General features: G+C 45.4%; 1 protein-coding gene across 2 annotated transcripts; it reads right to left on the bottom strand.

The window, feature by feature from the left end:
- Positions 1-26,703, bottom strand: Cyfip (Cytoplasmic FMR1-interacting protein Sra-1). 2 transcript variants are annotated; one of them, XM_077703070.1, is made up of 27 exons: positions 26,581-26,703; positions 25,676-25,969; positions 23,806-23,883; positions 23,619-23,720; positions 22,464-22,645; positions 22,166-22,391; positions 21,991-22,095; positions 21,692-21,895; positions 20,781-20,954; positions 18,594-18,689; positions 18,065-18,204; positions 17,620-17,767; positions 16,744-16,897; positions 15,431-15,513; positions 14,730-14,803; positions 14,429-14,602; positions 14,078-14,309; positions 13,767-13,966; positions 12,815-12,905; positions 12,337-12,480; positions 8,644-8,734; positions 8,386-8,516; positions 6,942-7,014; positions 6,317-6,411; positions 5,047-5,285; positions 2,595-2,742; positions 1-2,458 (listed from the first exon to the last, which is right to left on the bottom strand). In XM_077703070.1, exons 2-27 carry the CDS (start codon positions 25,880-25,882, stop codon positions 2,243-2,245), a joined length of 3,807 nt encoding a protein of 1,268 aa, XP_077559196.1. In that variant the 5' UTR covers positions 25,883-25,969; positions 26,581-26,703; the 3' UTR covers positions 1-2,242. The 2 variants fall into 2 exon arrangements, with proteins under 2 accessions (XP_077559196.1, XP_077559195.1); XM_077703069.1 differs by lacking the exon at positions 26,581-26,703 and having other exon boundaries at positions 25,676-26,242.
- Positions 26,704-27,236: the final 533 nt, after the last annotated feature.

Genomic DNA, 27,236 nt, shown 5'->3' with positions numbered 1-27,236 from the left:
TATCGAGCACACCACTTTATTTGTTTCATATGCACGTAACGCAAAGTGACAGCAATAAAATGCATTGTTATCTGAGTAAATGGTGCAGTGTTCACGAGAGCCACTTTTCACAGGATGAGGAAAATCAGAGAGCCAAGTTCATTCAGTACAGTAACAGTATAAAAACCACTCTGAAGTGCAATAAATTAACATATCCAATAACAAGCTAACAACATTCAGCACGGGGATAATTAACATAGCAGAGCTGCAAGTTGTTTATATGCGTCTTCACCAAACAGCGTAAAATAGACCAGAAAATAAGGCTATATAACTGATGACACACAACACACACACACGCAAAACAAATTTCATTTCACTTGAAAGGTCTCCTCTAAACAATAGGACAAAAATTTAATTTAATGACAGAGCAGGCCAGACAACTTTAAGCATGGTCTGTTGTTCCCACATGATAGTTATTGCAACTTAGATCCGACAGAAGAGAACGTAAAAACATTTAGACAGCAAATTCGAAGGAATTGAAAAGAGAAAAAAAAAAGAAATCTAAAGCCTTCCAGATACCATAAAGATAACTGAACTTCTTAATTCATTAGTTATTAAAAACACTCCCAGTTTGGCCAGTTTGGCACACATTAAAAAGACAGAGCAACACATTCAGACAAATCGGGTGGTCTGAGCTGACGCCCCAGGTGTAACACTTAAAGGCTTGCACTGCTTACGTTATCAAAGAGGTCCTGTGCACGACATAATACAAAGGTTGGAACGCAAAAGATTTCAAAATGCACTACAAAGGAGGCATTCAGTGCAATGTGATATCCAAGTACAAAAAATTCAGGAATGAGTGAGTTGTACATTACGCAGTATAGTGGCTGACGATCTGCAGTGCTCTAAACCGAAAGGAAAGATAAAATGGTCGATTCAGAGGACTCTTCACCATCATCACGCACACAAAACACGTCGATACTAAGGTACATCCTAACGTACAGCAGCTACTCCCATGAAAACTTTGGATTTTTCACTAGACGTTTAGGGCAGTGACATTAAACAGTCTTTGTTGCACGAGTCGCATCCTAGCAACAGCTTCAGGGCTGAAAATGTGTCGCAGCATACAAAGCATTACTATTGTGTAGTTTGCCATCAGAACTCATCCTGGCAGCTTCCCCCTTGCCCATCTGAAGTCTGTAAACCGCATTTAATTGACCGTTTCCGCACTGACGTCATATGTCGAACTTGATGAACAGAGTTGTCAAGGTTGTCAAGACTGAGGACACCAGCTTCACCTCTTGGCATTTCACAAGTGTAGACTAATGACCAGTCAGTCACTACCTGCCCAAATAACCAAAGAAGGTAAAAACTCCTCCTCGGGATGAAGAAGGTGTAATCAGCCTCTGCACATAAAGCCTGTTGCCCATTCCTGTTACCACGGCCTCACATAAACGTGTTGTTGACATAACCAGTTATGCAGCTACTTTTCAAAGTCAGTCGATGGGGAAATTCTGCCCAACTAAATTCTCCATTTCTTCCATTGTACAAACAGAAATGTCATGCAGTACTGCTTGAATAGGTGGGTATCAATAACCAAGTACAAAGGCTTCCATCCAGAGAGCATTCCATTCAGTTACCAGGAATTTTCTGCCAAAGTATACCACATTACATATTTTACTGCATTTCAAATGTAATGTTTGAGCTAGAGTTCCCCCAACTTTTACTTCCTAAAATGAGAATAAAAAACACAAAAGCACTAGCAAAGCTTTTTTGGTGCACTGGCTACAATACTTCCAGACAACAAGGTACATTAATGATTTCGAGTACGACGCAGTTACCTACTATCATGACGCTTAGCCTCGAAAAACTGTACATATAAAAACACGCCTCATGCCAGTAAAGTGGCCGAGCCACGGAATGTCTTTTCCCTGCCCTTACCTACTAAAAAAGAAGTTATCTTTAATCATGCTAAAACAATTCATTCTTGCTCTGACTGAAATGAGCAGTCAGGTAAAAGGACTCGGACAAGGTACTTCTCTGTCCAAACCTAATACAACAACAAGATGCATTTCATCGTAGCATTCAAAGCGTTCCTCAAAGTCAAATTTCATTCCAGACACGCGTGTTCGAACCAGGATTGATCGTTGTGGGGATCACTTCATCAGCAATGCCCAATATTCAACAGTGCGATACTTTTGCCTCCCGCTTCCGTACGTGGGACACGCCATGCTGACTTCACTTGGCAGGAGAGGGAGCTCCTCTACTTGAGGAGAAGAGCGTCGGCGCGCATGTAGATGGTGCCCGGCGGAGGCCTCGAGGCGGCGAGCGACTGGTGAATCGGGGGCGGGTAGCAGCGCACATGCTCAACGGGCAAGCTGTCGGCGTCGCTCGTTTTCAGGTACTTGTTCAGCACCGCAAATATCTGGGAGTTGAGCACTTGGAAGCGCCGGATGCGGTCCACCATCCTCTTCAGCGGCTGCAAGCAAGTAGGCACACAGGTTATCATTCTTTCTCTACGAGAGAAACGGTACCGTCTGGCACTGCCACATGCGAGAACCTGTACAAACGGTCAGTGTGTTGGTAAGAGAGCCACAGACGGAACGAGCACTTACAATGCCCTTGATGAGTTCGTCCTTGCCGTCGACCCGCTGCACTCGCAGAATGTGGTAGCAGAAGTCGAGGGCCTCGAACCGCCGCTGCTGTCCAAGCAGGGCAATCATGGCACAGCCCGCCCAGTGCAGTCCCTCACCAAACAGTTGCCTGCGAGCGGGAACGCAGGGGAACCTCTCCTTTTAGCCCTTGTACTCCTTGATTTTTGTTTCATTCAAACCAAGAGCTCAAATTAGGCTTGATGTGAAAAAGCTGCCACTCGGGATGCGAGGCTTGCCGCACTCCAGGCTGTGGATTGATTTGGACCATTTTGAAATCTTATACGCACCCTACACAAATAAAAAAAGTCATGCATGCTTTTGTTTTGCACATATTTACGAACTTTTAGCCTTACCACACAACTTCGAAGTTGTACGAAAAAGCTAGCTTTACCATGCACGGTGCCAAAAAGTTAGTGGGATGTTTGTGATCTGTGACAAAGCCAGTTTTGGCATTACTATCACGGTTTCTGCTGGAAATAAAAGAACACAAAGGAAAGCTGAATGATAAGAACTTCACAGACCTTTGATATGTCTTATATAAGAGTGCACAGCACCGAGATAAAAAATTAAGAATTAGAATTCCAAACAATCAGAAGAAAGCCTCCTAGGGACCGCTCAAGAGATGCATAGAACTGGCTCAGTCTCGAAATGAGTATTCGCTGTGGGTGGTGGCTAACTCGCCTTGCTTCATACATAAAAAGTTTGCGTGGTACATTTTTTTTAGATTATTTATAGCTGCTCAAATTAGGCACACTGAAATGACAGTTACATAGGTATGTGCAAATATTCGCTCCTTTTTTTTTTTTTCTCCAGATATTCAATATTATTCGCTTTGGTCAGAGTTTCTGCATTAAAAAATATTGAATTATTCAGCACTAACAAACAGTAAAAGTTAGCTCACTTTTTACACTGAAAAATCACACGTATGTGGGGTGCATTCTCAATCCAAAGCAAGCCTAAGCCACCCTTTTTTTTTGTGTGTGATATCTGTCTTGCATTTCTTTTCCATGCCAGCACCCCACTGCTAAATGTAAGCTAAACAAAATCGGGCACACATTCCATGACCAACACTCGGATACGGTTGAGCACAGTGCGAAGCACTTCCTGCAAGAAACATAAATCCTTTCGAGGCACTGCCTTTCATCTTTATCTGAATGGCCTTATCTCATCCCTTATGCCAGCTCACTGTTTGAAGGTCAGAGTCCGCTAACGCGCCCAGGAGGGAGGCGTAGAAGGCAATAGCAGATGGGGGATGTACCCTTAACGGCCTGATAGCTACCAGCAAACAATCCGCAAGCCATGCATACCACGTAAAGCACTTATCTTAGGCACGTTTTACTTTCCATGTTGAACACAGAGAGGAAAATATCATTTGTTCTGATGACCAATGTGGGGGATGCATTTGCTACGCGTTTCAACACTCGCGAGCCAGCAAACGCTGTAAGCACTAACACTGACATTCTTTGGCTTGTGAAGAGTGGACTGCAGAGGCGCAACAAGAAAGAAAATACGAAACTTTTAATAGAGGAATCACAACTGCCATAGTTCCGGCTTTAGTGCATGAGACGTGGAGCAGTTGTTTGGGACACTTACAAGAGCCTCCTAACATAAATATATGCACTGAACTTTGGTTGGTACATTGCAAACACCAAACTGTCAAAGTATCTCCTGCAGTTTGATGTGCCTGCATGCGGTTGCTTTGTTCAGCACTGGTGGCAGTGCGGTGCGTTGGAAACGAATTTGGGCTTACTACTAAAGGAACCCTGCTGCTGACTACTGCTAAGCGTCTCAAATAAAAAGCAATTCTTTATAGACTCCAAACAAAGTCTTAAAGTAGTGCTTTGAATTTGTCGAAGTTTATCAACTGTCGCACGAAAACAAATGCTCAATCTATATTCAATGCCGTGTTTGTGGCTGCTGCTGACTCCTTTCTTTGCAACCATTTCTATTATTCCCCTTAAAGTTATTTGAAGCTTATCATTGTTTGCTTTGTATTTGCTTGGGAAGCAGAAATTGCTATTTGCACATGCCTACAGCTATGCTCTTTTCCCACAGAAATGAGAAATGATCTCCATTTTCAAGCTGCAATAGAAGACTCTTCTTATAAAGTCAAAATAAGATTTCCTTAAAGCACGGGTAGCAGCTGTCTTCCCACAGCCACATGTTCTCGACTGAAACCCCAGAGCCAAGATTACTACGCAAGGTAACAGGCCTTGCCAGATGGCAATCTACTCAGCAGCCGTTGGGTGCAACAACTAACAGGGACAATGAGCAGAAGGTACAAAGTTGCATTCTGCCTCCTCCTTGTTGCCCCCCTTAGTAGTTGCACTGCCTGGCCGTCCCCATGAACTGATTTTACAGGAAAGCAAGAGAGAGAGATGGGAGATGCCAAAAACAAAAGAGAAGCACCCACTCGACGGTGAACTCGTTCTCCCCGACGGGGATGCAGTAGACGAACTGGAGGGCGCTCCAGAGGCGGTGGAACTCGGTGCACTCCTCGACGTTCATGACCCCGTTGGTGGGGGGCGGCCCCACCCACAGGGGGTCGTCCAGGTACGACTTGATGCGCGTCAGGATCACCTCGAACACCGACAGGCCGCAGCACAGACGCTCCTTGGTCAGCAGGTCGCCCTCCTTGGCGATGCACGCTTGCTGCAATCGGGGTTGTTGAGGAGAAGAACCAGGGAAGAGGGGGAAGGGGCTTTTTCATTCACGCTGCAAGAACCACACTCTCTCTTTCTCTTTCGCTCTCTCGAGGAAAGTTTATTTCATTAGGAACAGGGCAAGCAAGCCCTGCTGTGGATTTTACGTCTAGTTGTTGCGACTGCAAATGTGAAATCTGCGGCCGTTAACTACAACGCACTAGGCAGAAAATTTTCTTGAGAAACAAAGGTGTGTAAAATTACATTTTTCGGAGGTTTTGAGTAGCCTGGATTTGTTAGTGGCAGAGTTCTAGCTAAACTGATAATTGTATGAGTTGTGTTTGACTCAACTGAAAATGTTTACTGATAATGAACTACCCCGCCAATTAACCATACTAGCCCAACCAGGGCAGCCCTTCTGAATGCATTTGACCTACTATTTTTTTTTTTCCTGAAAATAACTTTGAAATCTCCTGAGGAAATGAAGTATCTAACTGGTTTGCTTTGCCTAAAAATCTGAAGCAAATTTCTTGAGCAAGAAAATACACTTTCAACTGCTCACCAGGCTTGCAAACAATTGAACAGGCAGCCTTTAAAAGCAACCTTTGTTTTTTCCATCTTTTATACTTGCACAAGTTTTTATCAACTGCTTAAAGATAGTTGCCACAAAGAAAAAGCATGCATTCTAGTCATTTAATGTGCAAAAGCTACACCAAAAATGCGACGTACTGCTCCAGATAAATCTGACCCCACACAGTTCTTTGACAAAACTGCACGACCCAGACATTCTAGCTTCAATTCTTGCAGCCTGGTTTCAAGCAAGCAGCTCGGTGATCGCCCAAGTTACTGAGGTGAATAGAGAGGCAATGCAAAAAGTTACACAAGGCCCACAAATCCTCTGCCATGCCCAGCAAAGTGCTTGGTATAAAGCTTTAGCACAGCACAACCAGGCAGCCTCAAGGAGTAATCCCGTAGAGAAATGAATAACACTGCATTACGACCCCAGGCAGTAACCCTGAGTGAAGTGCATGAGACCCCCACCTTGGCCGTCCCAAGACGCTCAATGGTCTGCACCACTTGCAAGGGGCTGTACTTGGCCTCAAGGCGTTTCAGCTTGGTCTCAGGCTTCTCCCCATCTGGAATTAACGCAGGGAGGGGGAACGAAAGAACAAAAGAGAGTGACATTGCAAGGAGCTCTCCAGCAACAGTTATAGAACATTGCGTAATCAGATAACTGCCAAAAGCAAGGGTCTCATCAAGTCCTTCTGTGCCAGGAATAGAATACCCCATCAAAGTAAACTTCACACTAGGTGTCACTAATAAATACGACACTCATTAGAAGCCACAATCGCAGCAATAGGACTGGTTTTAAAAGTCTCCTGGCATGGCAAACATGCAACTGAAAACCTTAAAAGCCTTGCACCGAAATGAACACCCTGCCTGCGTTTTCTAGTGGCGTTCATTGGAGTAATGGTGAATAAATAATGCTTGAAAGATAGGCTGTACGTAAGGCGTGGTTTGTGCACGTTTTAATGATAGTGCAGCACTTCTTACAGGGTAAATTTTCGGGGCTCCTGTGACATACGTTACAGGCAGTCTACACTGCAACAGTATAGCAAACGGGGGATAGGGAGGGGCGAAAAATAGAGAAAAGAAGAGTTCCAACCTTTGCAGTACGGCCGCGGCAGGATGTTTTGGAACGGTGCTGCATGCTGAAGGTCACAAACTTCTTCCTGCGACTGTAAAAAGAAAAAAGCCGAATTCATTCGCAGCTTCAGCTATATATGATGAAACATAAACCTATGATTTAGATATTTAAACCATTAAAACTGACATCACAGCAACAGTACGGGAGCAATGTTTTACGTATCGCGCACTTCTTTCCTTCAAAACGTGGGCATTCATTGATATTTTCTGAACTAGCTAATACGACCACTTCCGTTTTTAGCAGTGGCATTATTCTTTTGGTTACGCATGCATCCAACAAACAAGTAAAAAAACGTAACGCAACAAAAAATGAAAGGAGATGCACGAAATGAGGGAACTAATCCCCGTAGCAAACAAATTAGTGGGGGGGACTGTAACAGGTGCAAAAGATATGTTCATCATTTAAACACGGGAAGTCATAAGAATGAATAATAGAGAATTTATCTTGCAGACATCAGATCCTACAGTTAAATGCACGCAGATCAAGCCCTCAAGATGCTTTCCAGTAAAGCACTAAAGCATACAATGGTTACAAAAAATAATAATAATAAAAAAACTACGAGCAAAAACAAAAGCAAAATATTTAACAGTGCAAGCAGGCCACATTCACGTTACAATACCTACAAAATGACATTCACACCAAGTAAACAATAAATTTTCAAGCACTAAGCCTAACAAGACCACTTAGAATTAGCAAGTCAATGAAGCATCCACAGGAATTCACAGGGGCTTGACTCAGTTTAAATGAAAATAAATAAAAAAAGCTAGCTGGCAGCCAGACGACAATAGCCAGCTTGAACATTCAACACCGCCTGTATTACGATCATACAAGCATCCCTAATTTATATCATTTGATATGGCACAGTACGCCCTTCACAAATGGTCATGAGCCACTACCAAAACTCGGTTCACGACCTGCTGAAGAGGAAGCACATTTGCAACGCATTCGAGCAGACCATTGATTGCTACAGAGATGAACTGAATACGCACTAACCAGTGGTCTTCACAAGCGGGTGTGATAACCTCGACCGACTACTGTTATAACCATTCTTGCACACTTGTCTCTTCACGAACCCTATAAACTACTATATGCCATCTTCAAGGAACCATAAACCTCAAAATGATCCCTACAAATTAAAGTGACTTGTCACCTCACGAAACTTGCACAAACTGTGTTACCTTGAATGGTAATGCCTCCTCGATCATTCCCTCCCTCTGTGCCCCTCTCCGTTCCCACTAAGGCATTCATGGCTCCTCAGACAATAAAGCTATTCTCTCTCTCTCTCTCCAGGTGACAACAAGCACAGCTTCTGCACCCATACCCTAAAACTTATCCACGAAACCGGAGAACTAAAAAAAGAAGAGCTCAGTGTTTTCCCCGCACGGGTAAGCGTGCCACTCACCAAGCTCTGCTCGATGAGCAGGCAGAAGAGGATGGCGTTGCCCACTTCACGGAAACTCTGGAACATTTCCGTCTTCACGTCAGGGTACTGCACAATGTCGTTCAGCTGAGCGTGGTAGTAGCCGAGAATGCCTGCGGGCAACACACCACCGGATCAGGAGGGTACCAGGCACAGCTACAAGACGGGGCTCTTTTCGTCATGCTACTAACAAAGCGTTCGATGCCACATCGTGCCAGGTGCAGAGGCACAGGAACTCACCGGGAGAGCCGTAGTCGTAGCGTGGCAGTCGGCACAGCTTGGGCATCACTTTCAGCAAGGTCTTGGTGTACTGCAGCAGCGTGCCCTGAATCTGCGGGGGCAAAAAGAGCGGGAGAAAAGCTCAGCTTCAACTGCAAAGCAATTCATCCCATATGTTACACAGAGCTTACAGTACATCAGAATCCTTGCTTTTAAGATGTTGCAATTTTTCGGGGTTTGGTACATGGGGGGAAAACTCTAAGAGTTGGCGCTACAATTCTGGCATGAAGTACCCTTCCATCTAGTTCAGGTGAAATATTACTGACAAGCATGGCATTACTTTCATCTGACATACAAAGCAGCGAGCATGTCAGCATTTGCCACAAAAAAGGAAAGAAACTAGTTTTGCCCGGCGATAAAGCTTCTTTCTTTTCTTTATCTTTTTTCTAAGAGAAGCTGATGGCCACATAGATCGAAACCTATTTAGATAAATCTCACAGGGACTGTAGCAATGGCACCAAGAACTGTTTATTTCTTAATGAATAAATTTAAACAGGTTAGAAAATAATTTCTGAATATGCCAAAGGCAGTATTAGCAGTACTGGCGCCACATGGAAGAAACAGTGTGAGGACTACGGAGATGGTCATGTGACTTGGTTTCCTAAAAGCCTGTGCTTGTGTGGAGTATTTTAGAAGTTTGGGGAGACGAAAAGTACACTAAAAGAAGAGCATTACGCAAGGACTCTACATGCAAACGTCAGACCAGTTATATATAAAAAAAAAAGCATCCATTGTGTGAGCATATTGTTCTCAACGCATCAACAGGGTGAAAAACTAAGCAGGCTTACCATCCACACCCACGTTGCATAACATTAAGGCTATCAGGGGTGAGACAGCCCAAACAGATTTTGGAGCAGTTTTCGGAGCAGCAAAATTTTGATTTTGGAGCAGAAGAACCTCGATTCGGAGCAGTTCATAACATTTATTATGTTGCCTTACGAGTTAAAGAAACCAAATTTGATGGCAGCTTCTGGGGAAGTACCCTTTTTATTAATCAGTTTGGGATACACATAACACTGAATAAACCTTAGGAGAAATTAGCAGAGAATCACAAGGTACGAACTGCACTAACTTCTCACGAACTTCTTAACTTGTATAGAAGCCGTTGCATAGACAGCGCAAGATGCTGTAAAAAGTTTTCAAATTAAAAAACACTGCAATCAAAAGTTTTGCTACCATTTTAATGCTGAAATTATTATAGTTGCAATTCTTCATTGCATTGCACAAATGAGGGTAGAGCCACGGCAAAAGTTGCACAAAGCAAAGTGGCGGTCGTTGTACCATTTCAATCCTCAAAGCACGCGTTCATTCCGATCATAATTTGAGCAAAGTAGTTATGTTAGCCACCTCGCTTTTGGCATTAAATTTCACTTCACATACATCAATCATTACTACTCGCACAACCAGTCCTACGATCAGGTGCTCATGCCCAAACATGTCGCGCTGATGCAGCGTGCCCCGCAACCTAATTCTGTAGTGCCAATCGTTCAATTCCCAAGGCTCGCAAGCTCGCTGTCTAACCCCGCAATAATTTTCGAGATTTTCATGCTTTTGGAGCAGCAGCCTGGAGCAGGAAAACGGAATTGTATCAAAACTGCGCAATATGCGCAGCTGTCTCACCCCTGAGCTATGGTAAGAGCTCTGCTTTCAAAGCAGTCCCTATCGTAATAATTTTTAAACTATGCAACAATCGTGCAAGATTTTCTTGGAAACACTTTCTGTAAGAGAGAGCTGATTTTCTTTCTTCCAACTTCTGTAAAATAGTACTGAAAAAAAAAAAAAGAAAAAGCTTCGTTCCAATGCTTAAACACAGAATCGCTTTGACAAATTATTAATCAATAAAAAAGAAATTTTAGAAGGCACGCACAAAGACGGGCAGCTTTATGAGCTTTATACAACCTAGACACGTTCAACGCTTTATGTGAGAAATGCAAACACAGCGTCATGATCTGCCCCCAAACAAAATTTGATGGACGCAATGCCATAAAATCTACAAGCAAGAAAGAAACAGCTGTTTTTTTCTTTCTGGATTTCTTTTGCGCTCAGTCTTCGAGCGTTTAATTTAAAAGAAGTTTTGAGCGCTTATTATGGTTCTCTAAACATTTGGCAGAACACAAAGCAAAAGAAAAGCCCACGATAGGCCATAAAATATACGTAGAACAATAAATGTCGTGACTGAATTTGCTGCTTTATTTAATTACCTTCCTAGCATTTATTTACATTTTTTTCCTTCTGGCTTAACCTCAAGCTGAATTCACACAAAGAAATGAGAACACATTGGCTGCCCGAACAAGGCTAACAGCTTCTAGCACTGTTGATGTCGGTGCCTCTTACATGAATATATAAAACTAAATAAATAACAAATAATAAAAACAAAACACTCCAAAATGAAGAAGCAGCGATTAAATTTGTGATGACTCCACAAAGTTTTTTTTTCCCCCCTTGCATTGCAAGCCACCTTACACAGACACTCCATGCCCACCTCTTATTTCCCACCCCCTAAGGAGGCAAGAAGGCCGCACAGCACAAAAAGAGCTAAAAACAAACTCGTTGCACACACTGAAGATTGCCGAGTACTAGTTTCACATGCGGCAGCACTGGTGTGCAGGGGGGAGTCGGGGGCAAAGAGCAGTATCATTCCTCAACACCGACTTTAAACATGAAGACATTAGCGAGTTTTAGCTGACCGTTTTGGACGGTTCGCTCCGCTCCGATAGCAAGTGGGAGCGCCATTGCCCATGCGTGGCGAACTTGGCCGCGAACGGCATTGGCTCCGGTTGCGCTCAGCCGGCCGCCGATACCAGAGCGGGCAGTCGAAAACGATAAGCTAAAACTCTCTATTAAAAGGGGGGTGTTGAACAAATTAAGAAGTGCTTATTAAGGGGGGACACTGGTCTTGAGGACCAAAAATTTGGCAAAAAATCAATTTTCTGTAATAATTTTATTTGCAGTCTACAGGTCCCAAAGAATGTACCTGCAAAATATTATAGCTGTACCATAAGTATTTACAAAGCTGTCACCCTTTGAAGTTGGCTAAATGGCCATTTTACCCTGACTTTTCAAACTTCGGGCCTTGTATTCTCAGGACCAATTTTTTTCCCACGAGGTCAACTGTCGGGTACAATATCTGGGGATGTGCTGGTTTAGATTTGTATCATTTCTGCTGCATTTGAAAGCTTAGGAACTGAACAGTGCAATAAAACCACAAAAATATACAATTTCTTTATGCTAGTACAATTTTTTATGCAGTTTGTTTTACGATAACATTGGCAATTAATTGATGACCTGACATTTAGTAAGTCTACAAAAATTGCAGGAACAATGCTAAAATTACTGCTGTAGTATAGCTGCACTTTCTGGTCCTTCTAGAGCACAAAGGGATAAAAGCTATTCAATATTTCATAGGTAGATAATGAAAAAATTGCCCAAAATGGAGGGGCATAACATGTTGCACAACTCTAAACTTGGATTATATAGACAAAAACTGACTGTATATATTTCTGCTCAAGATGTTACAATACACACAGTGTGCAAATCTCAAGCACATTGGTTCAAAAATAACAAAAATGTCCTCAATACCAGAGCAGTGTACCCCCTTAAAGGAAGAACAAAAGAAAGGAGAGGAGGAGGTGGAGGAGCCAGTGGCCGACTGACCAGGCTCTTGACGATCTTGAGCAGCTCCTCCATGACGACAGCGATGCCCTGGTAGCCCAGCAGTCGGCAGATGGCCCGGAAATGGGGTGCACCCACAAAGCCACTGTACAGGCTGTAGATCTGCTGGTACGCTGAGTTCAGGGCCTGCGTTTGAAGCATGCAGCCCCTCTCAAACCACGACCGGCCAGTGTGGCTTGCACTGTACGCACTAAATATAACCGGCGATAAAATACAATGGAGCTGTGCCTGTACACAACACTTTTCTTCTTACATTCAAACTATCAAATTCTGAGAGCCAAACTACACAGAACAAATATAGGTAATGCAAGGATGATAATGTTGTTTACACAAGAAGTGGTTTGACACCTATGCCGTTTGCAGTGATGCTGGTCCACAAGAGTAGTCTTATAGAATTGGCCTTAAAAAACAAGAAACAGAAGGGTCCTTGTTTCAAGAAATTAAGATGTTCTGGGCTCACCTTAGTGCCGTAGATGTAGTGAGGCTGTGCACTGGGCATCTTCTCCCTGGTCACAGGTTGTGTCAGGGTGATGTCTTTCACCTTGACAAACCTGCAGGGAAATTGAGGAGGCAAAGCAAGAAATTGCAGAGTGGAATGAATTTACTTGTTTTATTTCTGCACATGTAGTAAGGAAAGAATTTTTTAGTATTTTTGTGACCACAAAGTTCATAGAATTTACTGGAAAGTTCATAGAATTTACTGGAAAGAATTTTTTATTATTTTTGTGACCACAAAGTTCATAGAATTTACTAATAACAGAAAGGATGAAAGGGAAAAAGGCAGGCCAGGCCATGGCCACATAATTGCAGTTCATAAGCAAAACACTTGTATCACGCAAGAACCCAAGACACGTTGGTAAAGACTGGCACTGTGCTTGTTTGCTCACAACCCTGGTGTGAAATACAAGTAGAAAGAGTGGCTATGCTGTTACACTGAACAGTGAGGGAACACACTATGGGCATAATTGAAGGGAACCTTAGTGTTTAGAGTAAAAAAAACTTGCAAAAAAAATCAATTTTATTTACTTTTTTTATTTATATTCACAAGTGCTAAAGATAACACGAGCAAGACATCCCAGTCAGAGCCTCACAAAAAACTATACCAATGTATGACTGGAGCAGATCGCTTTGCACATGGCTATCAGGTGCATTGCAACAGAGGCCCATACAAAGTGCCCACAAACAATTTTGCTGCCACAAAGAATGGCTGAAAAAGAAAAATACAGATCCAACTAAAAAACCTCAAGCCAAATTTATTTTTTCTTATACAACCTTGCAAACAGCACCAGGTATAACAGTCGTGGCTATGCCATCAATTGAAACTTGTTTGTGGTGTGTACTCCGTCCCACGCAAGCCAAGCCACCACACAGCGTGCGGGGCAGAGAGAGAGAGAAGGGGGGGGCGGGCGCACCTGTTGGTGGCGGCGTTGTAGCAGTAGTTGGGCAGGAAGTCGTAGTTGAGCTCCCAGAAGACGTGCAGGCAGACGCGGCCGTAGGGGGCCAGCACGTTGTGGTTGGCCTCCCGCAGCATGGCGTCAAAGTCGTCCAGGGTGACAAACTTGCTCAGCAGCTTGTGCGTCATGCGGTTCACCGACAGCAGGCCCTCCAGCTCCTGTAGAAGAAGGGGGGGAGCAAGGTCTCGGCTTTACCCCCCTCCTTTTCATTTCAACAGAGCTCGACATGTGAAACGAGGGGGCAAGTGGGGCAACGGAAGGAGACGCACCACGACGCCCGTGATGTCCTGGGCCTCGAAGCGTGCCACGGCCAGGTCGAGGCTGCGCTGCAGGGCGGCGCCCAACCGCTGGGCAATGAGCCGGTTCAGGTCAACCGAGCGCCCCAGCAGCTGCACGTGCCGCTGCCGCAGGAGCGTCTCGTACCGGTTGGCCACCGGGTACGCAAACACCGTGCCGCTGCTGCTCGCACACTCCACCCGGAAGCGCTTGTCCAGCAGGATGCTGCGTTTGGTCGCAAGGGGGTGAGGACAACAGCGGTCACGCACACCTAGTGCCAGATAGGACAGCAGGTGCCGGCAAGGTGCAGTTCTAAATGCAACGGAGGCAAGCCACGCACGTACCTGCCAGCCAGGTGCTTGTAGTAGGCAAATATCTGATCGCTCAGCTTGTAGGCAAACTGGTCAAAGCATAGGTTGACCTCGGCTTCCACCTCGTCGTACAGGAACTGCTTCTTGAACTTGGTTAGCGCGTAGAAGGCACTGTCGTTGTACAGGTCCAGGGGATACAGCACGCACCTGAAATGGAGTTTCATTTCAACTTTCGCTACCTCAAAGGACGAAAAAATATGAAAGGAAAAGCCACCGTGCAAGTTTTCATAGCAGCCAGTGGTGCTGCTGCCCAAACAAGGACAGGCACACTCACTCCATCATGGAAGGGTTTTTGGTGGTCAGGATGTGGTCAGTCAGGATCCACGGAAGGGACATTTCGATCGGGAACTGGCAGGGGAAGAAGAAAGAAGAAAAATGAAGCACTCGGCTTACTGCAATGACATCTATTGCCCTAACTCGGTCACCCTGAGAACCATACTAACAAAATGATAGCTTCCTGACAAAAGGCCACAAATCAAAAATGCTCCAGAGATTGGTATATAATAGATAGAATTCCCACGCTGATGGTCAACAGAGAAGTGCCAAGGTAGTAGCACTGAGCTGAAAAAAATGAGTGCAATCACTCAAGACAAATACAAGCCTTAAGACTCCATGAGTCGGGCCCCAAGTTGGGTGCCAGGATGCACAGTTGAAGTTAATACAGAGAGCTAAAACCCTGGCTACATGCTACATAGGTATGGTTAGTAACATCCCTCCAAAATCCACCAAAAGGTTGCGATGAGTCCAACACATTCAACTTCTTAATTGACACCTTTGACTTCTAAAAAACCTATACCCAACAATGGCTTTAATAAAGCTGCCACCAAGCACCAACTGCAGCCACATTTTCTAAACACAGTGCTAGCAAGCCGCAATTAGGTTGGCGCAATGTGCTTATCTAGCTTTTATCATCACAACAACAACAAGAAAGAATGGTGAGTAGCAGGGTGAGTCCTAGATAGCAATGATAGCCACCTGGATTCTCTTCCCCATGGTCATTTCCAAGTAGAACTCTCGGTACCACAGCTGGGACAGGTCACAGCACTCTTGCAATGTCTCTGCGCATCATCAGGCACGGGGGAAAGAGGGGGGACAAGAACGTGCAACAACTTAAATCCACTGACAACTAAAGCAGCCACACACTCAGCCACCACAGCTATCACTCGGCATTTAGATGAACACGGGTTCACAGTAGTACATTCTACTTAATGAAATGCAACACTAGTGCATTCTGTGAAAGATATAAGTAATATAAGTCTATGTAATAAGTAATATGTAATAAGTAATATAAGTCTATGCAACTAAATTTGAGAGCCTATAGGAAAATGTAGAGCAATGGCACACACAAGCGCCATGACTATCCAAGAAATGCCACAGGCTCGCACTGCACCTGCCTTTGCATTTTACCATAGCTTGCCCTGATAATCAGCACCACAATCAGCCTATTTGTATCAAGTGCAAGACAAAGGCCTCTTCCGTAGAGTTCCCACTGCCCCTATCCTGCGCTCTCCGAATCCATTCTGTGCTAACACATTTCCTCGTCTCGTCAGTCTATTGAGTTGGCCGTCCTCCCCTTCTACCATCCCTTGGTAGCCATTCTGTTACCATGATGATTTATCGGTTGCCCTTTCTCCACATTACATGCCCAGCCCTTGTCCACTTCTTTCTCTTAGTTTGAGATGGGAACTCTTCCGCCGCCCGAGTTTGCTCCTTAATCCAAGACGATTGCTTGCTATCCCCGAGTGCCACTCCAATCATTCCTCTTGCTGGGCAGGCCCAAGTTTTCTCTCAAGGTGTTCAGTAAGTCCCAAAGTTTGCAAACCATAAGGCATCACCAGGAGCACACACTGGTCACGTGCCTTTCTTCTAAGTGGCAGGGGTAAACTGCTGTTCATTAGTTCAGAGTGCTTGCCAAATGCACCCCTGCCCACAGTCATTCTATCCCTGAATCACTTCTCATGGTTTGGACTGGAACTGAAAACTTGTCCTCAAACTTATATTCCGCCACCTCTACAAGTATCTCATTACCAAAGCTAATTGCAGGTAGCTCATTTATACAATTCTTGTCACAGTAACTCTGCTAAACTTTTCTTTAACCTGGTAAGACAGCTGAAAGACAATCATCCACTATGAACTTTGTCTCTACACTTTTCAGAAAGAAAGGCAGAGGGCTGCAATGCATTTTCTCTGCACTTGTGAATTCATTGGAACGGCAGAACAGGCACCACATGCCAAGCACCTCTAGGATGGATGCTCTGGCACACAAGACTGCACGGTGCATTACTCACGGCTAAAGTTGAGCAGGTAGTTCCAGTAGAAAGATCCCTTGTGGAACCTGTCAATCTCCATGAGCGAGGGCCCATCAATGTCCTTGCGCAGGGTTCGCTTGCCACCGCTCTTGTCCGCTATCAACGACTCCAGCATCGTGCGCACCATGTACAGCTGCAAGGAGGCCGCCGGATAACGCTTCGTTTGCACGCACCAAGCTAAAGAGAGCGAGCAACACTTCAAGCACAAGCACCACCAGCATGGCCAGCTAAGCACAGTTTTTCTCGCAATGAAGTAGAATAGTTAGCTGCGGACTCACAGTTGCTTCATAATCGGTACAAAATGTGTAAGCCGCAGTCACATGGGCACTATCGTCCTATTTAGAAACCGATTTATTGCTTCTTATGCTCCTGCCTTTATTCCTCATTGGCTGCTGACGCATGCCTCAAAGTATGTTTTTCAGCCTTCTCTTTAGCACCTCGTAATTGAGTGCAAAGGCTGGCAACTTGATGCAACGTGCTGGACATCAGGTTGCACTGTATTTACGATAAACCGTTTACAAAAACAACTGCTTTTGTTCATAGTCACCACACACCAGGACAAAATTCTTTTCCAAACTGCGATGCTCTGCGAGACAGCTGTGCCACGCTGTCTGCATTTTAAGTGAATGCTATTTGTTGCTCTGCAGAAACATAGCCCACATTGGAGGTTTACCCTGAATCATTCAGTTAAACAGACACGAAATAAGTTTCACCTCCCCACCTATAAATACAGCCCTGTACAATTGTGGACAACACAATCAGAAACACAGGTAATGGTGACTGAAAGCCACTACTCATGTCACGGACCAGCCCAAATAAAAAAAAAAAAGAAAGAACTCGAGAAACTGTTCGAACCTGGGTGCTGGAAGGACCGACATTTCTCCGAGGAGCTGAAATGTCAAATCCATTGTCGGGGTCCTTTTTCCCTCTTAGCGCCGGGTCTTCGTTGGGTTCCGTGCCTCGCTTCCAATCAGCGCAAGTCTCTCGAACGGACATAATGATGCTGAAAAAAAAAAAAAAAAAAAGAGGATTGAATTTTAAGCTATGTATGCGAGCAATAGTCCAATCAACAAAAAAAAAAAAAAAAAAAAAGAGGTAGAACGATAACAAAATAAAAAACAAATACTACTTTTGAATCCCACAAGTTAGTAAATGAATGAGGTAACCAAGAATTAAAATGTGTTTATGACTGAAAAACAAACAAACACACAACAATAGGCTTGAACATATAGTGAATGGCATGTGTATTCACTGGAATTCATCGTGACTGCAAGGCCAGTGCCAAGAAAGAAGAGCGCACCTGCGGACGAGGTCCCGCTTATTCTTCACAGCCTTCCGCAGTGGTTCCCGCAGTGTGTGCTGAACGAATCCCTGCAGCTCAAAGTACACATGCCGGCGCACCGCATCGGTGAACACCGTCTCCATTCGACTCATCAGAACCTGGAACACAACAGGGACACTTGCTGAACAGGGCACATCAGCATTTTTCTCTACCTCTTAGCCCAACAAAAGCATTAATAGTAAAATTCCAAGAATGGTCCTATTACAGGTCTAAAGCAGACCAAAGTGAGAGAGTGCACAGCACACGCTAATACAGTCCAAAATAAAAATTCAATGTGGCAAATGTAATAAAAAATGTTGATCTAGACTATGCAATCTATTATATCCTCCGTACATTACATGGTTCATGTATTTTGACACAGAAGATTGCAAGACACAATGAGAATGCATTCATTTCAAGCCTATTGTTGTGTGCTTTTTCCAGATATTTCTACCAGAACCCAGCACACAATTTTTTTCTTTACTTATGATGCTAATGATGCACTGACCTGAAGGCCTTTTACCATGGCAATCACCTCAATCAGGCCAAACTTTTCTTCATCAGTGTAGTTGTATCGTGTGGCTCGTTCATACTCCTCAGCATCCTAAGTGTGCAAAGAAAAGAGAAAACAATGCCTTACGTCGTCCAAGACTGCCTAAATGTGTAAAGACGTATTTGCTTAGGAACAAACAAAAGTTGAAAAAAGAGAAGAAATTATTCACCTCTGAACAAAAGTTGCCACCGTACAACGTTGCCACAGCTACAAAGTTTATATGAACAGGCAGTACAATTACAGACCCAATGCCAATACACTAATGCACAGGTCAGGAATTATTAAGCTGTGACAAGAACTTCATAATAGCAGAACTAAACTGTTATTTGGGTAAGAGCAGGCACTCAACAAGCTTCGAGCATTAACAATAAGCTGCTGCTAGGAATCAGTTATCAAGACTCGCAACACAAGTAAGGCAACAAAGTCCGCACGCAACATCCAGCATCTTAGAGAAAATTCACGGTCATCTAGAATTCATGCTAACGAAAATTAACCTTTTTTTCCCTCAGAAGTGGTGTCCCCGTCCCCTCACCCAAACTGTAGTCTGCAAAGCACAGCTGACAGTAATGACAGTAGTAAAAGAAAACAACACACACTTTAGGGGTGCTGGCTGCCTGAGAACTCTGACATCCACACTCGAATATGCACACTTTTGCACTATGCATTTACCTCAACAAATCCATTATTTTGCATGCAATGCTGTCAGGCAGTGCACTTGGTTGCTCTTACAAGGTTGTATCTGCCAGTGCCACGTTTTCTCCCCGAAAACTGGGAGTTTGATACACGAAAAGAGCCACGAATGCACTGTGTAATCTGAAGTGGATTGTGTGCCCCACTAGCGACAACACAAATCAAATACAGTTAAACCTCGTTATAACGAGACGGGCTATAACGAAATAATGGATATAACGAGCAAATCGTAATTCCCCTTGAAAGTCCCCATAGAAACCAATGTATTTAAAACCTCGTTTTAACGAGGTAAAATTTCCCCGTTACGGGATATAACGAACAAATTTCGTTGAGAAATCAAATTTTGAGCTAATTTTACAATAGTGCGCAACACGGATTTGAGACAGTGCGTGACGCGGCAACTGTATTAACAGTTCAAAACTCCCGCCACGCGCGCGAAGCTGGCTGGCACGCCATGCGGACGCTGCGCCCGCGAAGCCCCCACCCTCCTCTCGCTGCGCACGGCATGCAGACAATGGGGTCCTTCGATTTACAGTGTTGGACTCACCGCGGGCTCCCCGAGAAGCAAATCGACGTTCGATTTTCCCACGTATCCCTATGGCTTCGGGGAATCCGCGGACTATCCGCGGTGAGCCCGAGAAGAACCCCAATGCACACGGCGCACGCGGTTGCGTCGCCTTCCTCTTCTCTCCCCCCTCCTCTTTTCGTATCGCCGGCGTCGCTGCGTAGTTGTGTCTGCGTGGGTTTTGGCATATCTTTTATCGTACTGCCGGCGTGATTTCCAACAACGCGAGTGCGACAGGCGGGAAGAAGCGGGAAGCGAAAGACTATCACGCTTGAACAGAAAACGGCTATGATAAAAGCCGTTGCATAGGGCGCGAAGGAAGGTAAGGTGCACCCCGTGGTAAGGTGGCAAAGAGACTGACTTGTGGACGAGTACACTGTCCACCATCGTGCACATCGTGCATCGTGAGCAACCGAGAGTCCATCGTCAGCGCTGTTGCACATGGCTTGAAAAGAAGCGCTAAGGACGGCGTCGGAGGCAGATGCGGTGGACGTGCTGCGTCGCTACTTCGGCGCGCACGAGGGCAGCGAAGATGGCGTGAACGTAGCGGCCGCCGCTGAGGGAGCCATCGCTCGCATCAGGAAGGCGCATCAATGTCCATTTACGGACTTCTTCGTAGCCAAGTCTGTTTGAAATACGAGTTTTGAACTGCAATAAAGTAGGTTCGTAGCTTTTCCTTTTTACCTCCGGAATGGCTATAACGAAATAGTGGCTATAACGAGCAAATCGCGGCGCCCCTTCAATTTCGTTATAACGAGGTTTAACTGTACTACTAAGGCAGCCTCCCACGCATTCCATCTCACAGTCTTGTACCGCTGCTTCAAGAGAGAGCCTTCCTTCCCAGGACCTGTGCTGTTGAGCCCTGCAGCAGCTCCTTCCTTCCTCACCTGTGGGCAGTCCTTGTTCTGGTGCGGGTCGGTGGGGTGCATGAGCTTCCAGGAGTACAGCTCGGTGACGTGCGTGGTCCAGTCGGACAGCAGCTGCAGGCCCCGGAGAGCCAAGTCGTTCAGCTCCTTGTTCTCGGGGTCCGTGCGAGGAGTCTCCTTCACGGTGGTCGTCACCTGCACCGCATCAGCTCTCGCTCACTACAGGGCACCTTGGCCGTCTCGCCACAGCAGGAAACTGACCGAGTTTTGGAACCATACGAAAAAAAAAAAGACCCATGCAAATCCCACTTCAGTGGCCACGTTGCAGCACGCAAAAATGAAGATCACCAAGGGCCTAGCCACACCGTGTGTGTGGTTGACGGGCAGAATCGAAATGCCGTGCTACAAGGCCTAGAGGGAAACGTGCCCATTTTTTATTACCGTACTTTTGCATGTATCACCCACACCAAAAATGTTAAAAATTCAGTGACAAAGTAGGGGTGCAGATAATATGGGGGGTTTTTCCTTTAGTGCAGCTTCACAGCAATGCGTCACAACAACACTGACTAAGCCTTCCAGGGCAGAGATTGCGCAAAACATACAAGGTCAAAACAAAACAAAACAAGGACGAGCGCAGTGACACAGAGTGAAATGTGACTTTTGCCTTGAAGTGAGTGTATTCTACTTGCTAAATATACGCTTTTTCTGTCTACGCAGTATGTGATGCGTTGCTTGAGCAGTAGCTTTGGTGCAACCTTTCCTGTATCATATGTGCGGGCAATACGCGGGGATTTTTTTTCCTTTTCCGGCGGGCTGAAAGTGGGGGGTGCGGATTATATGCAGGGGCGGGTAATACGCATGAAAATATGGTATTATGGCGGTCATGCAAAAAAGGGTGCGCAAACGGATGGCTGCTTTTCTCGGCTGCCCACCTCGTTGCTGTGGCGTGCCAGCTCACTGATGTAGCGCTCATAGTCGTCCCGGATGGCCGGCAGGTGCTGCAGCAGGTCCGACTGGGGGCTGGGGCTGTTGGCGCTGGCCAGGGGCCACCGGGACGCCTCGTAGTGCGGGCTGCACTTGATATAGTGGAAGGGCGCTATCTGCATGTCCCCAAACAGGGGAACCATCTCCAGGGCCTGGTGAGGGGGTAAAGGGGAGGAAAGCGTCACCTTTCTTTCTTTCCCCGGAACCTCTTCAGGGGTGGAAAGGACTGGAAACGGGGTGACACTACCTTGAACACCTTGTCGATCTTGCTAATGTTGATCCGCTTCTTCTGGTCCTGCTTGTTGATGTTGCACACCTCGCCGTCCATCAGAAACAGGCCAAAGCCCATCACCTGGGAGGGGCGGGGGGCAGAGCCAGTAAGTGACACAGGACATGGTGGTGACTGAGTGCTCTCGACCTACCTTGACGAGCATGTGCTTCTCGGCGGGCAGCATGTACATCTTGGTGTCGTACATCTGCACGCAGATGTTGACGATGTCGGCCAGCAGGTCGTCGTAGCCGGGGATCTTCTCCAGGGTCTCCTTGAGCGTGTCCCGGATCTTGTTCTGCGTTGCCAGGAACATGGACAGGTTCTGCGACTCCTGCAGCGCCTGCGAGTCCGCCATCACCTTCAGGAACTGCGCCGCCCTGCGACAGTAACGAGGACCAATTAAAACTGATCGTTGTCCCCAAGGGCTGGTCCTGAAACAATCCCCTCACCTGCGATAGGTGGCATAGTCGTTTTTCACGCTCGACTTCATGTTCTTGAGCTCGTCCAGGACGGCGAACATGTTGATGAACTTGCCGAGGGTTAAGAGGTAGGCCTCCGACACAAAGTCCTTCCGCTTCTCGGCGTGGCACAGCCTCCTAACCTCAGCCGTGAACCGGTCGATGGCCCGCCTCTGGAGGAAGCGCAGCCACAGTGAAGAACGAGCTCCCGCCACACAGAAGCTCTGTTCGACAATAGCCCCATCCTACGCTAAAGGGTAACTTTACGCTGATTTGAGGCACACATAAAATTGTGAAGTTAAGGAAATACTTATCCCTCAACATCTTTGAATTCAAGAGTTTATGGCACCCAACTTTTCTAAAAAGAAGTCAGTGCTAATGTCAAGCTGGCATTCCTGAAATTGTATTTAATCGATCAGATTTAGGGGAAATCTCCAAGGCGGAAAATTCATCCTGGACCAGGACAAATTTTTCTTCAACTGTGATGTTTCTGAAAAAGCTGTACAGCTTTCCTTTGTAGCCGTACAGCTGCATTGAGGTGGATGTCAAATTTTCCTTCGCTGAAATCGTAGTTCTAGGGTGCCAGCAAGGTCTTGAAATGTAGTAAGTGTCAGTAAACAGCAGGTAGGCTTTTTTGTACTCGAAACATGTACAATGTTCCTGAAGTGGTTGTTGGAGCTTGTTGCGACATTAGAAACTATAATTAAACTAATTTAAAGCAGGAGGATCAAGATTTTGCCCACATAAGAAAAAGAAAAAAAAACACAGTAAAATCTCAATAAAAGAGACACTCAAGGTACCCGAGAAACAGTTCTCTTGTAACCAAGGTCCCTTGTATGCGATGTTGCTCACATGGAAAACATAGAAAAATCAACCGAACTGTTTTCATTCAAAGTTCTCTTATAACCAAGTGCCTTTTGTAACAGTGTCTCTTGTAATGAGGTTTTACTGTACCTGGCCCCCATATGCCCAAGACACACAGATAAAACAAGCAGAAGAAACATCATTTCTTTGCTTCACCATGTTTTCCGCCTTGAACCCGCACTGCATACCACTTCTCCAATTAGTGTAAGTCAACTGATTCCCCAATTATGCTATGGGCAGTAAAGAACGGGGTGGGAAGGAAGAGAGTCTGTGGTATCTCACCTGGAAGTACATGAAGTTAAGTAGCTTGTTCACTTCAGGAGCAAGTACCTCCACTGTCTTCTCGTAAATCTCCACACGGTTCGGTTGTTCATTTGATTTTGGCTGGTGACAGTGAGCACAGGCACAACAGAGATTAGGAACATGCACAAACGTTTGAGGAAAAGAGAAGAAATGAAACATTAACTACCTGAGGAATAGCACGCGAACAGCACCTCCACGTGTACAGCATGACTGCGTGCTCCTGGCCTTGTTCGAGCATTTCATTCTGTAGAGGGAACAAATAAGGGTATGCAGTTAGATCAAGCTTGCTTTGGGGCATGTCGAGATTATGAAGTCACAACAGCAATGAAACAGAAACTCAGCACTTGAGTCCGCAAAGGGGCGAGTAATGGTGCACCAAACTAGGCTGCACAGAGCACACACATTAAAAGTAGGCCCGACATTTTTTTTCTTTTGGGAGAAGTTGTGGCAGCAGCAGATATTGTCATAATTAGGGGTCACTATGCTAGGACCATTACACAATTACACAGAGGGTCATCTAGTGTGGGGATTGAATACTAATCGCAGGTACCTTTTTCTGCATCATACGCAAGAGTAGATACAGGAGCTCGCGTCTTTTACTTCCAGCAGATGTTGTATAGAACGCTCTCATTTCTACGAGCATTGTGTCACAGGAGTCTCAGCTAGCATATTATGTTGATGCATTGCACATTTTCCAAAGAAAAAACCATAAATTTAGGCTCGGTGCTCTTACTGGGCTCCCCTTGTTAAAATCTGATTTGACTAAGGACTTGAATGTATGTTAGGAAGAATAAGCCTGATATAAAATGTACACTTAGAATGGAAAACAAAGTTTAGTTTTGTATGCCCAAAATCTTGTCTGTTAGGCTCAAGAACTTCCAATTAAACATAGAACTCACATCACAAGCCTCACGACCCGCCACAAACGGACCAAACTGGGGTAGTGCAGAGTAGGGCATAACCCTGGGCCAACGCTTGGCCAACATCACGCCGCGTTAAACCGTCGGTTGCCGGCATTTTGATAAAGTTATTCCTATCCTATCCTCCTACAGAAATAAAACAGGTTTGCCAAGCACTGCATTTTAACAAGTTTGCCTGCAAGTTTTTGGTCACCAGTTCTAGGTTTTATGGTAAGAAGGTGTGCAAGCACATTAACAAAATGCTGCGCTTCAGCCACACCAAAGCGCAACAACAAACGAGTGGCACGATGCGTGATGCATGTGAAGGAGATGTAGTAGCCTTGTCATGTACACACTGCGCAAGTTCTTTGCGATGTTTTAACAATGTTCTGGTAGTACCAAAAGCCACATGCTGCTGTGTTTACTGTTTACCCTAAGAGAAGATAGTGCGCGTAACCCTTCCTCTGTCCTGATTTAAAGTAATACAGTCCAACCCACTTATAACAAACTCGTCGGGAAACCGAAATCAGTTCGTTATATCCATTTTTCGCTATATCTGGACATAAAATCTATGTATACAAATGGCAATGGGAAACAAGCATTTGTTCGTTGTAGCTGGGATTTTGTTAAAACCAGGTTCACTATAAGTGGGCTATATTGTATCTGAATTTAAGCTAAAAAGCAAATTGGCAGCTCAGAGGTGCTGTGTAAGGAATGACCCTGGATTAATTCAGACCCCGTGGGGCTCCTAACGGCGCATTTAACCACATGCACACAAGAATCTTGGTTTTACACATCTAACGACTCGTTTTAAAGTGAACATCACATGTTGAAGTTGAATGCTATGGACCCTATACCCAACAGGCAAATGGCGCAACGCCTATGATATATTTAAAAAGACAGACTTTCTGCAAGGTTACTGATTAAGCAACAGCCCATATTTAGCAACACCATGCACTTCGGCAGATCAGTGAGTTTTCTGCACAAGCCGAAACGCGATCTTTCTTTACACTTCATGTGATACATAATATAGTATTCAGCATTCACTGACAAGCACTTTCATTTTGAATAGAATAAGGTAACTGAGGTGTGACTGTGGCGTAAAACTAAAACGGAACAATGCAGGGACAGACTTACAAGTTCCGCATGAACTGTGGCTTCTTCAATGTACTTGGCGACTCCGGTGACGAAGGCATTGCGGTCTTCGAAATTCGTGTCAAAGTTGGCGTGGTACACTATGCTGCAGGGCAGGGCTTCAATGCAGGGCTGCTGGTCCGGCAGTGGCAGTTCGTCCAACACGTCCACGTTGGACAGGGCGTCCGCGAGCGTAACCTCCGCTGCCATGGTTTTGTCCTTCACGGAGACGTCAGTTTCGGTACTGTCGTCCTCGGCTGGCAGTTCGCCGCAGCCGACGGCTTCGTGCTCCGCGTCCTGCGACATGGTTTCACCGTTCACGTAAACAACTTCCGCGTCAAGGCATTCTCCGTTATCTGCTAAAAAATCGTCGAAAACGTCGCAATCGAGTGACGATGTCGGGGCGAGACAGATATTGCATTCCTGTCCTTCCGATTCAGCCATGACTGCGCTGACTATCTGCCGTCGGCAAGAAAGAAGGGGCCGTCTTATCGCTCCTAAGTAAATGTTTCTTCGCCGTGCCGGCAAACGATACAAGATGCGTCAGTCATCGTGCAAACCGAGCACGATCGCTGAGCGAGGACGGAAGAGGGCGGTCCGCCGCACGCATACAAGGCGTTGGCTGAAAGCGGATAGTTTTTTCACCTTCTCGCACCTGGCATTATTATGTCTAGAAGATGCATTTACATTTCAGGTTGATTTTTTCGCTTGGTAACCATAACGGGCATCAGGAGAGATCTAAACATTTGGGAAAAAAAGCAGATGTGTTTTGTGTTTCCGGAGTGCCGGAATCCCCTCGTGAGTATGATGTCACCGGTGATTACGAGTCGTAAAAGTAAACAGAACAATTTTTGTGGAGTAAGCAGTACTAGAGCGTTATTAGAGGTTAGTTAAAAACTGTTACAAACCTCAGATCGGGACACTTGAGCGTTTACTAACGCCTGAATAACTTTACGCACTCCGCAAGAACTGTAGCATCCGCCATTTTGATGCTTTCGCAAGCGCCATGAGCGCCATCCAACGTGAGGCCACGTCAAGGCAGGTAAAAACGAAACCGAATTGCGCGTTTTTCAGGTAACATATTCCCAGGCTAGCTGTCCAATAATTTCTGAATCCCACGTTTCCGTAAGAGGTAAAGTACAGGAAGTTAAGACTGCTAGGTAACGCCTCCCCGCCTGTTCCTCCTCCACTTCCAGCTCGTATGCTCCCCCTCCTACCAACAACCTCCTTGCCTCTCCCCTTTCCTGTTCTCTTTCCAGCTTTCCTACCTCCTTCCAATCAGTGATCCGCGGGATCATCCATCATCACCCTCCATGGCCCCGTAGGACACAAAGTAACGACTGCACTGATTGGTCACTACGGTGGAAAATCAGGGCAGCCAATCGTCAGTACTACCAGAGTCCTTCAAGGACTCTGGTACTACCAACGTTTTTTACTGGCCCAGTTTTTTACTGGACCAGTTCTGTATCGCCAGTGAGTGGAGAACTGCTTATAATATTGCAGTTTGAACTGCAATATTCCAGTTTCTTTCCTCCATGATATCAACCACAGTACAGCGGAGTAA

The sequence above is a fragment of the Haemaphysalis longicornis genome, unplaced genomic scaffold (assembly GCF_048455015.1).
Source record: "Haemaphysalis longicornis isolate Haplotype H1 unplaced genomic scaffold, Haemaphysalis longicornis Haplotype H1 scaffold_3, whole genome shotgun sequence".
In the NCBI taxonomy this organism is placed as follows: Eukaryota; Metazoa; Arthropoda; class Arachnida; order Ixodida; family Ixodidae; genus Haemaphysalis; species Haemaphysalis longicornis.
The sequence above is the reverse complement of the archived record's forward strand: the minus strand, read 5'-3'. Positions and strand labels throughout refer to the sequence as shown.

Coding starts and splice junctions, on each gene's coding strand:
- Cyfip (XM_077703069.1), bottom strand. CDS start 26,116: ATGGCTGAATCGGAAGGACAGGAATGCAATATCTGTCTCGCCCCGACA. Junction 23,721..23,805: donor GTTCGCGTGCTATTCCTCAG/GTAGTTAATGTT, acceptor CACTGTCACCAG/CCAAAATCAAATGAACAACC. Junction 8,517..8,643: donor CTACGACTACGGCTCTCCCG/GTGAGTTCCTGT, acceptor TGTTGCCCGCAG/GCATTCTCGGCTACTACCAC.